At 37.4% G+C, this 24,045-nt stretch overlaps 3 protein-coding genes across 3 annotated transcripts; 1 reads left to right on the top strand and 2 right to left on the bottom strand.

Moving 5' to 3' along the window:
• The first annotated feature begins 6,186 nt into the window (after window positions 1-6,186).
• On the top strand, window positions 6,187-7,596 carry LOC144433372 (medium-chain acyl-CoA ligase ACSF2, mitochondrial-like). Its single transcript, XM_078121676.1, has one exon. It carries the CDS (start codon window positions 6,187-6,189, stop codon window positions 7,594-7,596), a length of 1,410 nt encoding a protein of 469 aa, XP_077977802.1.
• A 5,456-nt stretch (window positions 7,597-13,052) lies between these two features.
• LOC144433370 (medium-chain acyl-CoA ligase ACSF2, mitochondrial-like) lies at window positions 13,053-14,750 on the bottom strand. The gene is made up of 2 exons (XM_078121675.1): window positions 14,459-14,750; window positions 13,053-14,110 (listed from the first exon to the last, which is right to left on the bottom strand). The coding sequence occupies exons 1-2, from the start codon at window positions 14,748-14,750 to the stop codon at window positions 13,053-13,055; spliced, it is 1,350 nt and encodes a 449-aa protein (XP_077977801.1).
• Window positions 14,751-21,300: 6,550 nt separating this feature from the next.
• Window positions 21,301-22,998, bottom strand: LOC144433369 (medium-chain acyl-CoA ligase ACSF2, mitochondrial-like). The gene has a single exon (XM_078121674.1). It carries the CDS (start codon window positions 22,996-22,998, stop codon window positions 21,301-21,303), a length of 1,698 nt encoding a protein of 565 aa, XP_077977800.1.
• Window positions 22,999-24,045: the final 1,047 nt, after the last annotated feature.

Here is a 24,045-nt window from a genome sequence, read left to right as displayed (position 1 = left end):
GTTTACTTGTGTAGTATTGCAGAGTGTCATCCATGTAGAGTATCAAAGGATCACTGGAGTCATTGCTGCATGTGTAGCTAAAAGATGTCGAATTTATCTCTTGCAATTGGTGATATTGAGTTTCACAACACTTTATGATCATCAGGATCAACAGAACTAGTAAGTGCTGGGTAGACTGCATGATGCTGATCGAGGTGAACACTACCAATAATTCTGGAAGGTGTGTTAACTTTAACCGAAGTGACACCCTATTATCTCTGTCTATACTTGGTTACTAATTTCCTACGGTGGTCCATACATACAGAGGAGAAATATGTCTATCTTTGTGTCAAAAAGGTCCTCCTATGATAGAATGCTTCAATTCCTTAGCCACTCCTATAAAAAGTTGATGCCCCCATTCATTGCTGTCAGTACTCCTTGCCTGACATGCCATCCCCGCTGTTGCAAACATGATTGTACAAGTACCATGCGTACTGTAACCTCTTCTCGTTTGGGGGACAAAGCAAATAATTTAAAACGAAATCGATTACGTTTATATCATTAGATTAACAAGTGTGCTGTACAAAGTGATTGGATACAAATTTCCACTTTTTTAGAGATACTTGTCACAGATAGATTTTACTCGACAATTTACTCCCCTGATGCATGCATACCTTTGAGCCATCCTGCAGAACTGAAAGATGACAGCCCCTTTTTTGACTAGCCACTAAATTGAGGTTCCACCTCTGAGTTGCCGCCCCCTGTAGCAGCCGTAAAAACAGAACGCTCCCTTATTAATAATGCTTTGACTCCGTTACACTCGTTATATCAATATCACGTGACAATGGACTCTGAACGAGTGTTGCGGAGTGACAGATAATAAAACAAGTAGCCTCTGATAATTTGAACAAGGTGTCCAGAAAAATAATACACACTTTACAGTCAACTTTGTATGGAGGTCGGTCAGTCCCTTGCTAATCATTGCACTTTGTACGTTGTCGGCAGTTATCAAGCACTGCTATGTAAGTCTACCAACAGAAATTCGTAGAAATGCGTACTATATTTATAGGGCGAATTAAGGTCGTACTCCGTATAGAGGTCGGTCTGTGCACAGGGCATTTAGGCTTATAGTTAGATATCATTACGAAAACAAACAAACAAACAATGGATGGATGAATGAATGAATGAATGAATGAATGAATGAATGAATGAATGAATGAATGAATGAATGAATGAATGAATGAATGAATGAATGAATGGATGGATGGATGGATGGATGGATGGATGGATGGATGGATGGATGGATGGATGGATGGATGAATGAATGAATGAATGAATGAATGAATGAATGAATGAATCAACAAGAGAGTAGTTACAAATCATTATCAACAACAAGAATTGCTCTATATTTTCCTACATGCGAAATGGCCACAATTGTACATACCCCACTTAGAAATCGTCAGAATTGATGCCTTCCCGTTGACTATGACGTAAATTGTTCATGGTAAATATGTGATTTCTAAGCATGTTTGTTCTAGAAAGATGGATTTTTATTCCCATTTTACTCCAGTGACACCCACTGTGACTTCTCTCCTTATATCACACCTAACAATTAATTCTGATATTACGGTACCTGTACCTAACCCTAACCCTAACTGGCAGTAGTGGGATGCCAAACTCCCAAAAGTGCAAAATTAAGCAATATAATGAGTCAAAATTTAAAAAAAATGACCCTCCCCTTATCCCCATTTTCTAAAATACGGCCCTCCCCGGAGAAACGATTTGTAAAATGTGCCCCCCAACGCCCCAGGCTCTCTCCCTTGTAATTACTGGAGGCTTCCTTATTGCTAGAACAAGTAAAAGGTATTAGGGATACTATAGTGGAGATGTTGACCTCAGTCCTGGCAATATTGGGAGTGTGCTCATCTAGTGTTTGGGAGTTATGTTGTGGTCGTCAGCTCAACCAATGAGATCCAAACACATGTATTGATTAATGGAGTGCTCATTTAACACACATGGTAAGGGAGGGAAATAACTAATACCTAGCGTGTTGGCAGTGGAGGGACTAAGTCATTTAAACCATTGATTCTGGGACTAGTGTCATTTTCTATGTCTGGCAGCATTTAATAAAACCACGTGTTTTGAAATATTTTAACGGTTTGAGGGGGTTTCATGTTTTAAAAGAAAAGAAATTTATTTACAGAAAAGAAATTGAGGGTCACTTTTTAGCTCAACGGAGTCGGGGAGGGATAATGTTTTAGGCGACAGTCCAGACATGAGTTGTCTGTCTGTCTGTCTGTCTGTCTGTCTGTCTGTCTGTCTGTCTGTCTGTATCATCAATATATCAAAGACTCTGGCTTGTTTGAAATGAAAATTAGTATTATATCTTGTGAGTTAATGCGAAGAAGTGATATGTTTTGATAAACATCTTATGAATCTTTAATTCTACCTTTACATAAATGAGGTAATTAGGCAATATCTTCAGCATGCAAGATTCACACTTATTATAATGATACATATGTTGATGATAACAAAGCATATATATCCCACAAAGCTTATTGATATAGCTTATATGTTTTTAATAATTCATTGGCATAATTAACGATGTTCGGTAATTAGGCAATATTTTTCCGTTTATGTAAGCTTCAACTTCGAAATAAGTTGGTACGTACATTGACAATAACAGAGTATATAAATCCTATAAAGCCTGATGATGTATCTTTTAACTGTAATAAGTCATTCAGAGAAAATGATCAACTACTTTCCTGCTACTTTGTATTTACTTACACAACTCATAACAGTACACTTAATCATAGACAAGAATTTAATCCTTTTGGTGTGGTATTAGGAATAGGATGTAGATCACCATTCCGTATAAGATTATTATACACACGACCATCAACCTTGTCTGTGGCTTAATCAACAAACTGCACAAACGATATAAAAATGGACATTGGAATAATCATTGGAAACCCATACAATTTCCAATATTTACACAGGAAATTGTAAAATCATATGAAATACAAAGAGAAAAACAGAAAATTTCAAAAGCAGTGTGAAATCTTTCATGAATAAATAGATTACAACTCAGCACACTAGTTGATATGGATATTGCTGACTCGAATGATGACAACGCACTTGTGCAAGCAATCCATGTTCATAAATTGAACTTTATTTCACACCAAAAAATTCGACCAGTTCACCTGACGAAAGCTTTGAATTAGAAGTATTTCTTTGTGCAAAATGATAATTTAGACTCTTGATCTTAGTGCAAACCCCGGAACGAATATATAAAAAAAAAAAACGGAAAAAAAACGTTACATTAGAGCAATTATTTCTGAGCGCAAATCCCAGAATGATAAAAGGGTAAACCCCGGAGCGATAAAAAGCAAAGAAACGAAACTAACATACAATAACTAGATCGATTTTAATTGCAAAGCCCTGAACGATAAAAAAAATAAAATCCAAGAAACTATTAAAAATAACGCTACACGTAACACATTGTAGCTATTTTTTGAGTGCAAACCCCGTAAAAATAAAAAGATAAAGAAACCAAAAATAACACAGTTATTATTTGCACTACATGTCTACCACTGTGACTGACGTTTTTATTCCACCGTGAGGTTAAAAGTTCAGTGAACCTATTAACCCTGGTTTGAGAAAGGTAAGCAAGTCTGTTCAAAATGTCTGTCTTTAAATGGGATTGGCACCTGAAAGTAAGGGTAACTTTAACATTCAAACGGTTCACATAGTCACTTATATTGATTTTGATCATGTATGTATGGTTGAAGAAGGTATTACGTTCCGTATATTTCTACTGCACACACATAGCCCAAAGACTTGGCCATCTGTCACGTGACATTGGCAGAAAAACGACATTGAAAAACAGATACGAAGTCTGTGTAGCTACTGTTACAGTACACTTTAATAATAGTATGATTGGTGACCACAAACCACAAATACATCACAATGTGATACAATGATTCTTGTCAGACTTATTGCTAATATGAAAAGTTATTCACCAAAGCAAAGCTATAGGGTCAGACAGATTGTTTAAGGGTCACGTTGGCCTTTGTAAATACTGTACTCGGATGATGTCACTGCTGGTATTTATCTGTGAGTGTATGTATGTATGTATGTATGTATGTATGTATGTATGTATGTATGTATGTATGTATGTATGTATGCATGTATGTATGTATGTATGTATGTATGTATGTATGCATGTATGTATGTATATATGTATATATGTATGTATGTATGTATGTATGTATGTATGTATGTATATATATATATATGTGTGTGTGTGTGTGTGTGTGTGTGTGTGTGTGTGTGTGTGTGTGTTTTGTGATGATATGCTGTATTGTTGATATCTGTTAAGATTTTTTGTGTGAAAGCTTTTAAAGCAGTTGAGAGACAGGCAGAGAGGGGGGGGTAAGAATTAGAAAACATGATAACTTGGACTCAAACTGCTATCTAATATCAGATCATATCAGTCAAATTGCTGCTGACAACCATTCAGTGAATGAATTTTTACAGGAGTAGGTTTCATAGGAGTGACGGATGAAGAGTATGGTAAAATATTGGGATAATGTTGGTGAAAGGACAGATGTTGACCTCAGTCCTAACAATGTCGATAGTCCGACCATCTTTATCTTCATCTCTACCAATTAGATCAAAACGTGGAAATTAATTAGTACAGTGCCATCACATAAATTCACATGCCGTGGTGGTATTAGTGGGAAAAGACAAATTCACAGGCTGTGGTGGTATTAGTGGAAAAAGTCACAGCCTGTGTATGGTAGTAGTAGTGAGAAAAGACAAATTCACAGGCTGTGGTGGTATTAGTGGGAAAAGACGCGGGCTGTGTATGGTGGTAGTAGTGGGACAAGACACATTCACAGACTGTGGTGGTATTAGTGGGAAAAGACATTCAATGGCTGTGATGGTATTAGTGGGAAAAGACATTCAATGGCTGTGATGGTATCAGTGGGAAAAGCCAAATTCACAGGCTGTGTATGGTGGTAGTAGTGGGAAAAGACACATTCACAGGCTGTGGTAGTGGAAGTAGTGGGAAAAGACACATTCACAGGCTGTGTATGGTGGTAATAGTGGGAAAAGACACATTCACAGGCCGTGGTGGTGGTAGTAGTGGGAAAAGACACATTCACAGGCCGTGGTGGTGGTAATAGTGGGAAAAGACACATTCACAGGCCGTGGTGGTGGTAGTAGTGGGAAAAGACACATTCACAGGCCGTGGTGGTTGTGGTAGTAGTGGGAAATGCCTATAAACTCCTTTAAAATCATGACCATGGGAGCAGTGGTGGGATCGACTCCTTCGAAGCTTCTGGGACATGCTCCCCCTTTTTCACGGCTGGAAGCATTTTAACCCATGGTTGTTGTTGTTGTTGTTGTTGTTGTTGTTGTTGTTGTTGTTGTTGTTGCTGTTGTTGTTGTTGTTGTTGTTATTGTTGTTGTTGTTATTGTTGTTGTTCTTGTTCTTGTTGTTGTTTAAATTGGACAGGGAAGGTCATTTTTTAAGAGAAAACTGGAATTGGGGTAGGGTCGCATTTTACATACTAGACCTTCCTTGATTTCCCCAGGCCCTCCACGTCGTAATGACTGAAGACTCCCTAATACATACTGACTGTGAAAGGGGGATATTGGTCACGTGACAGGACAAAACTCAATCTAAGTTTAAAGCAGCTTCTTGTTTTTCAAATATTTGACCGCTCTCATTATCATTTTGTGTAACTAATCGTCAGCGGTGTTGCTCTTTCATTTTTTTTCTTTATGTTAATATTTTATTACATAATTTGTTTTAAAATATTAATCAAAACGTTTGGCAATGTCTTCTACTCACCAGATTCAATCAAGCACAAACCGTACGTGAGGATCGTACATACACGATGTCTACAGAAAGCCTAACTCAAAGCTATGTACACCATGCCTGTAACAAACATTTCGAAAACATCGCAGTTGGTCGATTGCTTGATGACGTTACCAAACGATTTCCAAATAAGGAAGCATTGGTGTTTATGAAAGACAACACTAGGATAACTTTCAGTGAGCTGCATGGTGATGTCAATCAACTTGCTGCTGGTCTAGCTGTTACAGTTTGGCCTCAAACCAGGTGACCGTGTTGGTATTTGGGCAGATGAAAACTACGAATGGATTAAAACAGATCTTGCTATAACTACTTCAGGTATGATATCTGTAAGATTACCACTGTCGTCGTCTCCACAAAGATTACGTCATTTGTTAGGTAAATTGGAATGCAAGGCCTTAGTAATTGGTATTAGTCACATCGACCCTGTCAAGATATTGCAGGAAATCTTATCAATTACTGACATGGCGCCTGAAAGTAAACTTTACTCAGAAGAGTTACCATGGTTACAGCACATTATATTCATGTCACCAATTCCACAACCAGGGGTCGTCAATCTTGAAGACATCACTAAACTTGGCAATGAGTTTGGGGCAAAAGACGAGTTGGAGAAGATCAAAATGTTCCCTACATTAGATGATGTTTATACTATTGTCTTTACATCAGGTAGTACAGGTATGATACCTAAGGCAGTCGCCCTCCAAAACAGAGGACTGCATGATAAACGAAACTCAATGGAGTACCATAATGGCGTAACCATGGAAACTATCAAAACAGAAGGGTTAATCTTTGCTCAAGTTAACAGTGTAACGTCTGGTATCTACTCGTTGGCTGAAGGGATTATGCTGTTTCTTGGATGTTCACTGGTCTTCCCTCACCCTTTACAAACTACCAATGCCCTTTTAGCAGCTATAGAGACGGAAAAGATTAACGCCGCGTGGTTTTATCCCATGCATGTGGAGGATATCATAAACCATCCCAACATACATCAGTTTAATCTGAGCAGTCTGAAGTATACTGTGGCAGTGGGTAACGTTTTTTCACCTGTGTTGTTGAAAAAGTTATCGTCAATATTATCTTGTGAAGTTCAACAAGTATATGGCACCACTGAAGTTGGTACAATTACTGGACATACTCCAAATACACCGCTAGACGAAAAAGTGTCTAATGTAGGATTTCCCACATTCCATGGAGAAGTCAAGATAACTGATGCGAATGACGGCCGGATCGTACCCATTGGGACAATTGGTGAAGTGTTCTTCAGGGGAATGGCTATATTCAGTTGTTATTGGGGTGATGAGGAGAAAACGCGGGAAGTTAAACGAGAAAATGGTTGGTATTACACTGGAGACTTGGGGAAGTTGGATGCACGTGGTAATCTGAGTATTATTGGCAGAAAAGATGACATGATTATCAAGGGAGCAAGGAATATCTATCCATCAGAAATAGAGCACGCCCTCACCGACCATCCAAAGATAAAACTACGCAAAGTGGTTGCTGTGCCTGATAAACGTTTCGTTCATGAGCTGTGTCTTTGTATAGTTCTTCAAGACGGTGAAACGGCTACAGAAGATGGATTCAAGGAGTATTTAAAAGATAAAGTTGATGATTACTATATCCCGAGATATGTTTTGTTCATGGAATCTTTCCCAATCATGACAGACACTGGTAAACTAAACAAAAACCAGTTATCCATTTTGGCAGCAGACAAACTTCATATAACCAATTGAATTGTACTGAGGGCGCAGAAGTGATCAAACAACAAAACAAGCAACGGATCTTAAAGAGCTTGCAGTTGTCAACACAGTAATTCTTCCCAACTTGTGTTGAGATCGCAATTTGTCTATCGAATTTTATAGAAATATACGTAAAATGAGTTATAAAAGTTAATTTCCTTTACAAGACAGCAAATCGTTGCATTTCATGTATTGTGATAACAATAATTTTCGGATGTTGAGTGAAAAAAAAATGTTTATTCAGATTGTTTAAGTTTGTTTGTTTGTTTGTTTGTTTGTTTGTTTGTTTGTTTGGACACAAATGTACTAGGTATCGTAAATTTTTACTTGCATTCACATCTAATTATTCATTGTTCATATATTATCAGTGTATGATTTTATTTAACCAGTAGAGACTGAGATATGTAAAAATTATTATGTCATGCTTTATAAATGCCAAGGAAGAACGAGAAAACGGGCTGGAATGGATGTAGACGTGAACTAGTTTTGAATTGGATTTAGGGTGGAACTGATGAAAACTGATATAACTTTAAAAATACAGGTGCTTGTTTTACTTTTTTTTAAACTAATGAAAAGTGGGCCTGCAAAATAACAGAAGAATAAAGAAAAAAATAAGTGTATGATTTACTTTGATTGTGGATATATCTCAGTGGAGAATATAGCCGGCCACTAAACAGTGATTGTAGAGCATTGCCTAACTCTACTTAGCCGGCCACTAAACAGTGATTGTATGTATCCAAGTTGCAGAGCATTGCCTAACTCTACTTAGCCGGCCACTAAACAGTGACTGTATCCTCGCAGCGCGTTAATTGCCTAACTCACTTAGCCGGCCACTAACCAGTGATTGCATGTATCCTTGCAGAGCGTTGCCAAACTTTACTTAGCCGGCCCCTTAACAGTGACTGTGTACTTACAGAGCGTTGCCTAACTCTACTTTTCCGGCCACTAAACAGTAACTGTATCCTCGCAGAGCGATGCCTATCTCTACTTAGAAGGCCACTAAACAGTCACTGTGTGTATCCTAGCAGAGCGTTACCTAAATCTACTTAGCCGGCCACAAAACACTGACTGTATCTTTGCAGAGCATTGCCTAACTGTACTTTGCCGGTCACTAAACAGTGATTGTCTATCATTGCAGAGCGGGAGCGTTGCCTAACTCTAACTCATCACACTGGATTAATATGCCCACTAGCGGGTACTATAGTACGTCAAAAAAAAACATTGACACCAATCAATGAGTTTCAAGTGAAACTGCGATGTTGAGATGGTTCTCTATCATTAAATTTAGATTTTCGTGAACAAAAATCACCGCTTTTGACCATGAGTGTGAAAATCATGAATAAATTACATCATGAGATGATTTGAACATTGATTTTAAAGTATTGTGCCCATTACATGTAACTTCACCACCCCCACCCCACATGTACTGGTGTAAACTACTGGAGGTAGTTCTGAAACCCTGTCTTCTTTCGTCGAAACAGATGGTAAAAGTTCCGAATATTCATAGCGCCACATGTCACCGAGTGAATGTAAATAAATAAATTAAAATAACCAGGTGTACGAACTTCATCCTCATTTGAGCTGGGGACTTGGCGCAGGTAGCATGTCTGATGGCGACATATATTTACAATATCGTTTGCAAGTCCAACCAGCGATTTTTGCAGAGTAGAAAAATACAGCCGAAAGTGACCAGAGCGTACGAAAATACCGATACTTAGGAAAGATGTATGTTAAATGATTGCTACAAAGCATTATGGTGAGTAAATAGTTATTTGGGTTCTCACAAAAAAATATATTAGAACGTAATTTCAGATTCTAATGGCAAGTTTAATTAGAAAGATTAAATATTCTGTATCATCATTACAAACTTGTGTTGCTGTAAAATAATAGTTTGTCATCAGCTAGCAAAGTTAATTGTTACACTTAAAAGTATTACTTTGTATTTTCTGATTATTTGTTTACTCTGGATAGTCACATTTTATTTTTCCCCCTTTCCTCGTCCCACACAGACTAATTACATGTGAGTGGGACAAGGAAGGGTCAACGGTTGAGGGCGCTCAGTAGAACTAACCATAAATAATGAATACGGTAGTCATAAAGCTGGTCACAGTTTTGCAACTCACAAGTCAGAGTCTTACTACTCGCAGGTTGCAGTTTAACCAGTCGCAGGTCGCAGTTTTGCAACTCACAAGTCGGAGTCTTACCAGTCGCAAGTCGCAGTTTAACCAGTCGCAGGTCGCAGTTTTGCAACTCACAAGTCGGAGTCTTAGCACTCGCAGGTCGCATTTTAACCAGTCGCAGGTCGCAGTTTTGCCACTCACAAGTCGGAGTCTTAGCACTCGCAGGTCGCAGTTTAACCAGTCGCAGGTCGCAGTTTTGCAACTCACAAGTCAGAGTCTTACCGCTCACAGGTCGTAGTTTTGTCACTCACAGGTCGCAGTTTTGCAAATCGCAGGTCGCAGTTTTACCACTCGCAGGTCGTAGTTTTGCCACTCACAAGTCGGAGTCTTACCACTCGCAGGTCGCAGTTTAACCACTCGCAGGTCGCAGTTTTGCAACTCGCAGGTCGCAGTTTTACCACTCGCAGGTCGCAGTTTTGCAAATCGCAGGTCGCAGTTTTACCACTCGCAGGTTGACAGTAGTTTTGCCACTGACAGGTCGCAGTTTTGCAAATCGCGGGTTGCAGTTTTACCACTCGCAGGTCGCAGTTTCGCAACTCACAGGTCGCAATTTTGCAACTCACAAGTCTTACTATTCGTAGGTCGCAGTTTTACCACTTGCAGGTCGCAGTTTTGCAAATCGCAGGTCGCAGTTTTACCACTCACAGGTCACAATTTTGCAAATCGCACATTGCAGTTTTACCAATCGTAGGTCGCAGTTTCGCAACTCACAGGTCGCAATTTTGCAACTCACAAGTCGGAGTCTTACTATTCGCAGGTCGCAGTTTTACCACTCGCAGGTCGCAGTTTTGCAAATCGCAGGTCGCAGTTTTACCACTCGCAGGTCGCAGTTTTGCAACTCACAAGTCGGAGTCTTACTATTCGCAGGTCGCAGTTTTACCACTCGTAGGTCGCAGTTTTACCACTTCCAGGTTGCAAATTAGTAGCTCACAGGTCGCAGTTTTGCAACTCGCAGGTCGTAGTTTTACCACTCACAGGTCGCAGTTTTACCACTTACAGATTGCAAATTAGCAACTCACAGATAGAAAGTCACAGTTTTCCAACTCGAAGGACACAGTTCTCCAACTCACAGGTTCTAGTTTTCCAACTCATAGCTTAGGTCACAGTTTTATTACTCACAGGTCGCATCGCACAGTTTTACTCGCAGGGCGCAATATTACCACTCTCAGCAGGGTGCAGTTTTACCACTCACAGTTTTTACCTCTCACAGGTCAGTTTTACCACTCACAGTTTTTACCTCCTACACAGGTGAGTTTTACCACTCACAGTTTTTACCTCTCACAGGGCAGTTTGCAAATTACATCTCAAAGTCGCTATCGTGATAATCCCACGAAATCGCTATTAGTAGTAAATTATAATATGAGTATAATTTGTAGACGGATACAACGTAGAATCATAGGTCAGACGGTATTACAGTTCATATACGGGTATTATATGACGTAATACTAAAATATACTTGGGATTATATATGAATCAGTGAGAAAATCTCAGCCCATGTAAAGTTGAAAGGCAGGAAAAGAACGACTAAATAATTAATTTATCTTGATTTTCCGGATTTCTAATTGTATTTGCTCTTTAAGCTTTTATTTCAAATAAAGTTTAAAATATTGCCATCATAGCTATCGTTTCCTCTGACTGTTTTTTCCTATTTATATTGTTACCTGTACCATCAGTCGGATCTTTAGATGTTTACACTCACTGCGTAATAATGTGTTAATTGGACACGTGAGTTTGTTCCAATTGCAAGATTAGCAATGCACTAGTTGATTCAAAGTTGGTAAACTCTGATAAGACAGTTTTAAAGTATGAAATAGGAAAAAACAGTGAGAGGAAACAATAGTTATGATGGCAATATTAGAAATCCGGAAAATCGCGAGAACAGAATTGATTATTCGTCCTTTTCCCTGTGGGCGTACCCCATAGACTAGATGGGATAGAGCCGCTGAATTTATCAGACTTAGCAAAACTTGTCTCTGGCAAATAAACACAATATACTGTAAACTGGTAAACGAGTATCAAAAAAATCAATCAATCAATCAATCAGTCAATCAATCAATCAATCAATCAATCAATCAATCAATCAATCAATCAATCAATCAATCAGTCAATCAGTCAGTCAGTCAGTCAGTCAGTCAGTCAGTCAGTCAGTCAGTCAGTCAGTCAGTCAGTCAGTCAGTCGAACAATAATACCCATTTCCATCCAGTACGAAGTGAAGTTCAGATATCTCGAAACTTAATATTTGAATGTTCTCAGTACCAGATTTTCTCTTTAAATTGGCATGCCATTCCAGTGTCGATGAACTTTGCAAAACAGAGCACAGTTACTGATGACGTACAGACGACCGTGCTTTACGACAATAGGCATTGGTACCAGCTGACTAGCCAGACAGGAATGTATTCTACCGTTGCCTCAAAGAGTCATGGGATTTGGTCAGGATACTTAATACTGTATCTCAGTCAAATGTCGTTTCCTTTACTACTAGTAATTGTTGTAGGGGTTTGCCATCCAACTTTGCACAAAGCTTCTGTTTGCTACAGGTGCCCTCGTTCAATCATATTGTCAATTAATCAGTATATCTTGGTTTCCATAGTTTCACGTATCTCTTCCATGTATATATATATATATATATATATATATATATATATATATATATATATATATATATATATATATATATATATATATATATATATCTTTCGCTGTTTCTGTCATGGGGAAGGTTTCCATAAACAAGAGTCGTCCGAAGATCGCATTCAAGCGTGAAACTCTGAGTAACGGCTCCGTACCATAACTTGTGTATTTTGTGTAAATACAGCTCTACTTCTCAGTATTGAGCGCTTTTCCTTCAGTTTATGACTTACCTCTTACACTGAATTAGTATATATATATATATATATATATATATATATATATATATATATATAACGTTATTTATATAACAATAATGAATATAATAATATCGTTATAATAGTCAGTTATTTATACCGCTCTACATCCATATGTATTGAGCACTGTTTACTCCAGCATAGACATATACTGAGTTTATATATATATATATATATATATATATATATATATATATATATATATATATATATATATATATATATATATATATATATATATATATATATATATATATATATATAGTCAGCTAGTACCAGCTGACTAGTACTATTGACTGATGTTTGATGATCGCGCAATGCGATCGCGCAATTAAATTTTGTAAATTTACATTGCTCATTCAAGTCTACATGACTGTCAACTAACTAGTTGGACAGTTTCAAAATGCTTGCAGCCAAAATGGTCAGCTCTTTTCTTTGCACTTTCGCCGTTTCTGTCATGGGGAAGGTTTCCATAAACAAGATGTATCTTGGAATGTAGAAATCAGGAATGCTATTTTTCAAATAACCCTTTATTTCATCCTCTGTACTTATCTCCCCGTCTTTGAGAACAACACAAAGACACAGTTCATTGACGAAACGTTTATCAGGCACAGCAACCACTTTGCGCAGCTTGATCTTTGGATGGTCGGTGAGGGCGTGCTCTATTTCTGATGGATAGATATTCCTTGCTCCCTTGATAATCATGTCATCTTTTCTGCCAATAATACTCAGCATGCCATGTTTATCCACCATTCCTAAATCTCCTGTACGAAACCATCCATTCTCAGTTTTAACTTCTTTTGTTTTCTTCTCATCGCCCCAGTAACGAGTGAATACTGAACTCCCTCTGAAACACACCTCCCCGGTGGTATTAACTGGAACAATTCGGCCAGTGTTGACGTCCACTATCTTCACTTCTCCATGATACGCTGGAAAGCCAACATTAGACACTTTCTCTTCAAGAGATTCTTTTACATCGTGACCTGTCATCAGACCACACTCCGTCGAACAATATACTTGTTGTACATCAGTAGACAACAGAGATGACACTGTCTTTAACAGACTGGGAGAATAGACATTGCCAACTGCTTGAACATACTTCAAACTGCTTAGGTCAAACCCATCTATATTTGAATGATTTGCCACCCCTACCATGTGATTAGGAAAGAACATAGCAATGTTACATCTTTCCTTTTGGATAGCTGATAATAAGGAATCTGTGTCTTGAGAAGGGTAGGGAAAGACTATCTTGCACCCAAAAACCAGCATAAGACATTCAGCCAGTCCGTAGGCTCCAGATGTGCATGTGTTCACATGGGCCCAGATTAATTCCTCTGTTTGCAATGTCTCCAGGGTAACACCAAAAATGTACTCCGCCTCGTTTCGACAATCATCAAAACGTCTATTGGGTAGTGCGACTGCCTTAGGTATATCTGTACTCCCTGATGTAAAGAGAATAGTATAAACATCATCTAATGTAGGGAACATTTTGATCTTTTCCAACTCGTCTTTTGCCCCAACCTCATTGCCAAGTTTAGTGATGTCTCCAAGGCTGACGATGCCTGGTTGATGCATTGGTGAGATAGATATGATGTGCTGTAACCATGGTAACTCTTCTACCGAAAGGTTACTTTCAGTCACCTTCTTGATGCTTGGTAAAATTTCCTGTAATTTCATGACAAGCTCGTCTTGACGTACACCAATTACTAAGGCCTTGCATTCCAATTTGTGTAGCAACAACTGTAATCTTTGAGGAGACGATGACAGTGGTAATCTTACAGATATCATACCTGCAGTAGATATAGCGAGGGTTGTTTTCACCCATTCGTAGTTTTCATCTGCCCAAATACCAACACGGTCACCTGGTTTGAGGCCAAACTGTAACAGACCAGCAGCAAGTTGATTGACATCACCATGCAGCTCACTGAAAGTTTTCCTGGTGTTGTCTTTCCTAAACACCAATGCTTCCTTATTTGGAAATCGTTTGGTGACGTCATCAAGCAATCGACCAACTGCATCGTTTTGGAATGGTCTATTGCAGGCATGGTGAATATAACTCATAGTTAGATTTTTGTCCGCCATCTTTCCAATGTGTTTGCAACCCCTGAATGTGTATGAAATGAAAGATTTTGACAAAACATACAGCCTGTTTCAAATTACAACTCGGGCTCTGTTTGATACAACCAGGCACGATCAAATAACAAACAGCTGCATAATGTACATGACCACAATTTCTTGTTGCATTTGTTTACATGAAATAAACCATTTAATATATTAAACGTATAGTTGCAATACGTTTAATAAACACAGACATACTTAATGTTTTGACGACTGCATTTGATGTCTGCATGGTGGCAGGTTTAATAGCTCATTCCTTGTAACAAAAATGTCTCCAAAAACTGTATTCATTCAATCTTACTATCTTACAGGAGTGTCATAAGAAACCTGGACGATTATTTAGTAAATTGTCCAGATAAATTGCTCACCACACACTGAATTTATTTAACAAGGCACTTCTTTGTTTTGAAACTAATGTTGCCAATGAATGTGGCAATCCTTTTGATGTGCAATGTTTTATAAATTCTGATCAACTTTCTTCAAGTACTAATCCATTCAAGAGGGGTGGCTGCTTCATGGTACATGGGTTTTGATTTTAGCGGTGAAAGTTAGGGTAATCGAGACTAGTACCAGAGTGGTTTTATCCGTTGAATTACAAATATGTACAAGTAGTAGTAGGGGTGATACTTCCTTGTCTGTGGTTTAATTATTGCATGTATAGCTGAAAATTCAGTAAATTTACCTTGTGTAAAGGAAGGTCACATTATGCTTTTTTCTGTCTGTCTGTCTGTCTGTCTGTCTGTCTGTCTGTCTGTCTGTCTGTCTGTCTGTCTGTCTGTCTGTCTGTCTGTCTGTCTGTCTGTCTGTCTGTCTGTCTGTCTGTCTGTCCCCCTCTCTCCGTCCGTTCGTCTGTCTGTCTGTCTATCTGTCTGTATGTCTGTACGAGATGTGAAAAGCAAATGCATCAATTTTAACGAAACTTGCTACACAACTTACTAATTCTACGATTTAATTAGGGTTTGGTCAAAATCCTAGCATTTTCATAACAAAATACTTTGGGTAATTCGGCTATATCTTAAAATGAATATTCTGAATTCCATATAACTTGGTACATATATCAGTCATAATAAAGTACATATATTCTGTACAGGTCGTTTATGTAGCTTATAGTTTTGATAGGTTATTTACATAATGATTAGTACATCTAACGAAAGCATGCTTCAAATTCCATATTATTTTGTACACCCATCAACCGTAACAACGTATACAATGAATGATTAATTTGCATAATTAATGATTTTTCGGTAATTAGACAATATTGTAACTGTGCAAGCTTCAAATTTCATATAGTTTGGTGTAATTAATTTGCCAATTAAGGGGCATATCCTGTATAAGAGCTATACCTCAGAATTTTGCATTCCAACAATATACAATATGTGTCGGAAAAAAATACTGAGGGCTTACAAAATACATCTGGTATTCAACCAATTCATCGGTGTGTGGTTTTTCATGCATTGAAAAAAACACATAAAATACACATATAAACATCCGAGAAATAAAACGAGTGCCATTCTCATTATCTAGACATGTTATTCTAGCCCACACACACTTGTTGTGGTTTGACTGTTCAAACCATAAACAGTTAATACAAGGAATAGTAACAACTATAACAACTCCCAGAATTCCCTACTGTCATTCGAGAACCTTGTGTCTATTTAGGTCGTACCTACTACCTTTCCAATTTGCAGTTTGCAAAACTCTGTCCGTCACAACACGTAACGAAGAATAAATATGTATCACAGGGTACTGGAAAAAGGTGGAAATTTATTCTACTGTAATGTAACGTACATACTCATATTAGTAACAATATTACCAAATGTGACCTTTGTAGCATGTCGTGCACCTTTTTTATACTCCTCACAGACGAGTAACTCTATGAACCTTTTTGAAAGTACTGTTGATCTGATATACCCTAGACGTACACACATATAGAGTGAAAACCCACCTGTTATATATTGAAGTGGTCTCCAAAAGGTGTTTTGGCAGCACAGCCAGGGATAACAGACCGTATATATTATATGGGTGTATGTATGTATCGAGGTCTAATAAGGTCAGACTAACGTTAGACAACCAATACATATATGTGACGTGGGGTCATCAAAGGTTACACGTAATTTAAATATTGTATCAGGGTATAAAATCGTATCAGGATTTGATCATTGGACTATCGAGAATACTTTTTATTAAAATTACAATAGATTCAAGGACACAGTACCATTAGCATTAAACTTTAAGTGTTAAAAACTGACAGACGTATATAAAAAGAGAAAATCGGAGATTAGCTAGAATCAAAATCTTTTTGTTCATTTTAATAATGATTTTGATACCATCTACAATAAAATTAAACTCCAAAGATTACATGGACCTAGTGGATTCCTTACTCTGTTGATATTGTTGTATACAGTAAAAGTTTACCCAGTAGATTCCTTACTCTGTTGATATTGGTGTATACAGTAAAAGTTTACCCAGTAGATTCCTTACTCTGTTGATATTGTTGTATACAGTAAAAGTTTACCCAGTAGATTCCTTACTCTGTTGATATTGGTGTATACAGTAAAAGTTTACCCAGTAGATTCCTTACTCTGTTGATATTGTTGTATACAGTAAAAGTTTACCCAGTAGATTCCTTACTCTGTTGATGTTGGTGTATACAGTAAAAGTTTACCCAGTAGATTCCTTACTCTGTTGATATTGGTGTATACAGTAAAAGTTTACCTAGTAGATTCCTTACTCTGTTGATATTGGTGTATACAGTAAAAGTTTACCTAGTGGATTCCTTACTCTGTTGATATTGGTGTATACAGTAAAAGTTTATCTAGTAGATTCCTTACTCTGTTGATATTGGTGTATACAGTAAAAGTTTACCCAGTAGATTCCTTACTCTGTTGATGTTGGTGTATACAGTAAAAGTTTACCCAGTAGATTCCTTACTCTGTTGATGTTGGTGTATACAGTAAAAGTTTACCCAGTAGATTCCTTACTCTGTTGATATTGGTGTATACAGTAAAAGTTTACCCAGTAGATTCCTTACTCTGTTGATATTGGTGTATACAGTAAAAGTTTACCCAGTAGATTCCTTACTCTGTTGATATTGGTGTATACAGTAAAAGTTTACCCAGTAGATTCCTTACTCTGTTGATATTGGTGTATACAGTAAAAGTTTACCCAGTAGATTCCTTACTCTGTTGATATTGGTGTATACAGTAAAAGTTTACCCAGTAGATTCCTTACTCTGTTGATGTTGGTGTATACAGTAAAAGTTTACCCAATAGATTCCTTACTCTGTTGATGTTGGTGTATACAGTAAAAGTTTACCCAGTAGATTCCTTACTCTGTTGATGTTGGTGTGTACAGTAAAAGTTTACCCAGTAGATTCCTTACTCTGTTGATGTTGGTGTATACAGTAAAAGTTTACCCAGTAGATTCCTTACTCTGTTGATGTTGGTGTATACAGTAAAAGTTTACCCAGTAGATTCCTTACTCTGTTGATATTGTTGTATACAGTAAAAGTTTACCCAGTAGATTCCTTACTCTGTTGATGTTGGTGTATACAGTAAAAGTTTACCCAGTAGATTCCTTACTCTGTTGATGTTGGTGTATACAGTAAAAGTTTACCCAGTAGATTCCTTACTCTGTTGATATTGGTGTATAAAGTAAAAGTTTACCCAGTAGATTCCTTACTCTGTTGATATTGGTGTATACAGTAAAAGTTTACCCAGTAGATTCCTTACTCTGTTGATGTTGGTGTATACAGTAAAAGTTTACCCAGTAGATTCCTTACTCTGTTGATGTTGGTGTATACAGTAAAAGTTTACCCAGTAGATTCCTTACTCTGTTGATATTGTTGTATACAGTAAAAGTTTACCCAGTAGATTCCTTACTCTGTTGATATTGGTGTATACAGTAAAAGTTTACCCAGTAGATTCCTTACTCTGTTGATATTGGTGTATACAGTAAAAGTTTACCTAGTAGATTCCTTACTCTGTTGATATTGTTGTATACAGTAAAAGTTTACCCAGTAGATTCCTTACTCTGTTGATATTGGTGTATACAGTAAAAGTTTACCCAGTAGATTCCTTACTCTGTTGATATTGGTGTATACAGTAAAAGTTTACCCAGTAGATTCCTTACTCTGTTGATGTTGGTGTATACAGTAAAAGTTTACCCAGTAGATTCCTTACTCTGTTGATGTTGGTGTATACAGTAAAAGTTTACCCAGTAGATTCCTTACTCTGTTGATGTTGGTGTATACAGTAAAAGTTTACCCAGTAGATTCCTTACTCTGTTGATATTGGTGTATACAGTAAAAGTTTACCCAGTAGATTCCTTACTCTGTTGATATTGGTGTATAAAGTAAAAGTTTACCTAGTAGATTCCTTACTCTGTTGATATTGGTGTATACAGTAAAAGTTTACCCAGTAGATTCCTTACTCTGTTGATGTTGGTGTATAAAGTAAAAGTTTACCCAGTGGATTCCTTACTCTGTTGATGTTGGTGTATACAGTAAAAGTTTACCCAGTAGATTCCTTACTCTGTTGATGTTGGTGTATACAGTAAAAGTTTACCCAGTAGATTCCTTACTCTGTTGATATTGTTGTATACAGTAAAAGTTTACCCAATAGATTCCTTACTCTGTTGATATTGTTGTATACAGTAAAAGTTTACCTAGTAGATTCCTTACTCTGTTGATGTTGGTGTATACAGTAAAAGTTTACCCAGTAGATTCCTTACTCTGTTGATATTGTTGTATACAGTAAAAGTTTACCTAGTAGATTCCTTACTCTGTTGATGTTGGTGTATACAGTAAAAGTTTACCCAGTAGATTCCTTACTCTGTTGATATTGTTGTATACAGTAAAAGTTTACCTAGTAGATTCCTTACTCTGTTGATATTGGTGTATACAGTAAAAGTTTACCCAGTAGATTCCTTACTCTGTTGATATTGGTGTATACAGTAAAAGTTTACCCAGTAGATTCCTTACTCTGTTGATATTGGTGTATACAGTAAAAGTTTACCCAGTAGATTCCTTACTCTGTTGATGTTGGTGTATACAGTAAAAGTTTACCCAGTAGATTCCTTACTCTGTTGATGTTGGTGTATACAGTAAAAGTTTACCCAGTAGATTCCTTACTCTGTTGATGTTGGTGTATACAGTAAAAGTTTACCCAGTAGATTCCTTACTCTGTTGATGTTGGTGTATACAGTAAAAGTTTACCCAGTAGATTCCTTACTCTGTTGATGTTGGTGTATACAGTAAAAGTTTACCCAGTAGATTCCTTACTCTGTTGATGTTGGTGTATACAGTAAAAGTTTACCCAGTAGATTCCTTACTCTGTTGATATTGGTGTATACAGTAAAAGTTTACCCAGTAGATTCCTTACTCTGTTGATGTTGGTGTATACAGTAAAAGTTTACCCAGTAGATTCCTTACTCTGTTGATGTTGGTGTATACAGTAAAAGTTTACCCAGTAGATTCCTTACTCTGTTGATGTTGGTGTATACAGTAAAAGTTTACCTAGTAGATTCCTTACTCTGTTGATATTGGTGTATACAGTAAAAGTTTATCTAGTAGATTCCTTACTCTGTTGATATTGGTGTATACAGTAAAAGTTTACCCAGTAGATTCCTTACTCTGTTGATATTGAATTAATAAACGAAACGTACACAGAACATTAACAATTATTCAGTTCCCAAAGCGACAAGGTCAGAGAATGTATCTTATTTTCCATCATTTTTTCATCATAATTAACTACTTTTTGATAAAATCAAAGAAAGACATAATAATATGCTAAAACAGATGATGAGAGAAGTCTTGAATACATGTAAGTATTTCGCGTTCTGTGGCTAATAGACATATTAGTTACTGTAAACTGATGAATAAGTGTCAATCAATCAATCAATCAATCAATCAATCAATCAATCAATCAATCAATCAATCAATTCATCCATCCATCCGTCCATCCATCCATCCATCCATCCATCCATCCATCCATCCATCCATCCATCAATCAATCAATCAATCAATTCATCCATCCATCCATCCATCCGTCCATCCATCCATCCATCCATCAATCCATCCATCCATCAATCAATCAATCAGTTTGCTTGTGTAATAATTAAGTTTAAATGTTCCCAGTACCACATGTTCTCTTTAAATTGGCATGCCATCCCAGTGTCGATGAACTGTGCAAGTCAGAGCATAGGGGGAATACGTTAGGTAGTGTTGACGTAGACGACGTGTTTTACATCAATGAGATGGGTGTCAACTCGCTAGCCAGATCGGAATGTGTTCTACCGTTGCCTCAAAGGACCTAGATAATTTTACGACAAAACCGCAACGAAGCATTAGATTGGCCAGGATATTCAGTGTTGCACTGTCAAATATCATTCCTTTTTGCGGTTCTTGTACAGTGCCTTCCCTTCCAACTTATAAGCTTCAATCTTCGTATGAAATTTGTTTCCGACAGAGTATTTGTCAATTTACACATATTGCTCGTCAATGTCGGTGTACTAACTAGTTGGACAGTTTCAAAATGCTTGTAGCCGAAATGGCCAGCTCTTTTCGTCGCACTTTCGCCGTTTCTGTCATGGGGAAGGTTTCCATAAACAAGATGTATCTTGGAATGTAGAAATCAGGAATGCTATTTTTCAAATAACCCTTTATTTCATCCTCTGTACTTATCTCCCCGTCTTTGAGAACAACACAAAGACACAGTTCATTGACGAAACGTTTATCAGGCACAGCAACCACTTTACGTAGCTTGATCTTTGGATGGTCGGTGAGGGCGTGCTCTATTTGTGATGGATAGATATTCTTTGTTCCCTTGATAATCATGTCATCTTTTCTGCCAATAATACTCAGCATGCCACGTTTATCCATCATTCCTAAATCTCCTGTACGAAACCATCCATTCTCAGTTTTAACTTCTTGTGTTTTCGTCTCATCGCCCCAGTAACGAGTGAATACTGAACTCCCTCTGAAACACACCTCCCCGGTGGTATTAACTGGAACAATTCGGCCAGTGTTGACGTTCACTATCTCCACTTCTCCATGATAGGCTGGAAACCCACAATTGGATACTTTCTCCTGGAGTGTTGCTTCAACACTGTGTCCTGTTGCCAAGCCACACTCAATCGAACTATAAACTTGTTGCACATCAGTCGACAACAAAGAAGACACTGTCTTTAACTTACTGGGTGCAAATACATTGCCAACTGCACACACATACTTCAAACTGCTTAGATCAAACCCGTCTATATCAGGATGGTTTGCAATATCTTCCACGTGCATAGGATATAATACAGCCAAGTTACATCTTTCGTTTTGGATAGCTGATAATATGGAATTGGTGTCTTGAGAGGAGTGCGGAAAGACTAATGTGCACCCCAAAACCATCATAATGGCTTCAGCAAATGTGTAAGATCCAGATGTGTAGGTGTTGACATGGGGAAAGACTAATCCTTCAGCTTTGACTGTTTCCAAGGTAACACCATAAAGGTACTCCGTCAGGTTTTGATAATCGCTAAAACGTCTATTGGGTAGTGCGACTGCCTTAGGTACACCTGTACTCCCTGATGTAAAGAGAATAGTATAAACATCATCTAATGTAGGGAACATTTTCATCTTCTCCAACTCGTCTTTTGCTCCAAACTCATTGCCGAGTTTGGAGATGTCTTCAAGATTGACGACCCCGGGTTGTGGAATTGATGACATGGATATGATGTGCTGTAACCATGGTAACTCTTCTGAGGAAAGTTTACTTTCAGGCGCCATGTCAGTGATTGATAAGATTTCCTGCAGTATCTTGACAGGGTCGGTGTAACTAATACCAATTACAAAAGCCTTGCATTCCAATTTACCTAACAAATGACGTAATTGTTGAGGAGACGACGACAGTGGTAATCTTACAGATATCATACCTGAAGTAGTTGTAGCAAGATCTGTTTTAACCCATTCGTAGTTTTCGTCTCCCCAAATGCCAACACGGTCACCTGGTTTGAGGCCAAACTGTAACAGACCAGCAGCAAGTTGATTGACATCACCATGCAGCTCACTGAAAGTTTTCCTGGTGTTGTCTTTCCTAAACACCAAAGCTTCCTTATTTGGAAATCGTTTGGTGACGTCATCAAGCAATCGGCCAACTGCATCGTTTTGGAATGGTCTATTGCAGGCATGGTGAATATAACTCATAGTTAGATTTTTGTCCGCCATCTTTCCAATATGTTTCCGACCCCTGAATATATATGAAATAGTTGTTTTTGTGAAAATATTCTAGTGTGTATTAATGTAAAAATAGCAATGACATCATTTCTCAACGAAATTAAATGAGCAAATTATATAGAACGAATGTCAACACATGTAAGATTCAATTGGTTATATGACCACAGATCGAGTGATGTAGACAGTACTTATCGTGACGTAGACAGTCCTTATCGTGACGTAGAACGTTCAACTTAGCTTGCATATGATATAATCAAATAATAATATAAAGTAAGAGTGGTCATCGAAGATAGTGATATTTTGTTTTTGACATCACCATTTGACTTCAAAAGTCCTACATCGAATTCATTCTACAATTTAGTGTTAGAATTGTTGTATGGTCAAGCACATATTACGTGTTGGTATAAATCTTAGATGACTTTGTGATGTCGTATACAAATGGAGAATTGGTTGGCATTAATTAACTCCAAAGAAACTCTTAATTAAATGCCTTACTAATTACAACATAATATGGTAACATAACATTTATAGTATATTTTCCCAAGCTACATAAACACAGCAACAACAATGTACTACGGAACGAGTTTAGCCCTATGTCTTAAATTTAACCATATATTTAACCATAACTTTTACGTCTATACGAAACACAGTAAACGTCACAAGATCAGGTGACACTTGTGTGCCTTTTCTTTCCTCCAATTACTATACATGTAGCTTCAAATCTAGCAACTTTATTTATTTAAACTAATGCATCCGTGGTTTTTTTCATGCCTTGAAATAAAACATTTTCGTTGCCTAGACATGTTACTCTAGTCCATATAATTGTTGTGGTCTGACTTTCCAAACCATAAATAGTTAATTGTAAGCTCTTGACTAGTACAGTACAAACATTTACGACTTTGTACATGCTTTGCAAAAGATTTACTCCATTAGCGTTGTAAAATGACTGTTAATCTCATTTATCCGAAACTTAGAAAAAACAGTTTTCGTTTCAATCACAAGGAAAACCCACCTGTTATGTTTTGAGAGTGAAGTTAC

This window comes from Glandiceps talaboti, chromosome 3 (assembly GCF_964340395.1).
Source record: "Glandiceps talaboti chromosome 3, keGlaTala1.1, whole genome shotgun sequence".
NCBI lineage: Eukaryota > Metazoa > Hemichordata > Enteropneusta > Spengelidae > Glandiceps > Glandiceps talaboti.
The sequence above is the reverse complement of the archived record's forward strand: the minus strand, read 5'-3'. Positions and strand labels throughout refer to the sequence as shown.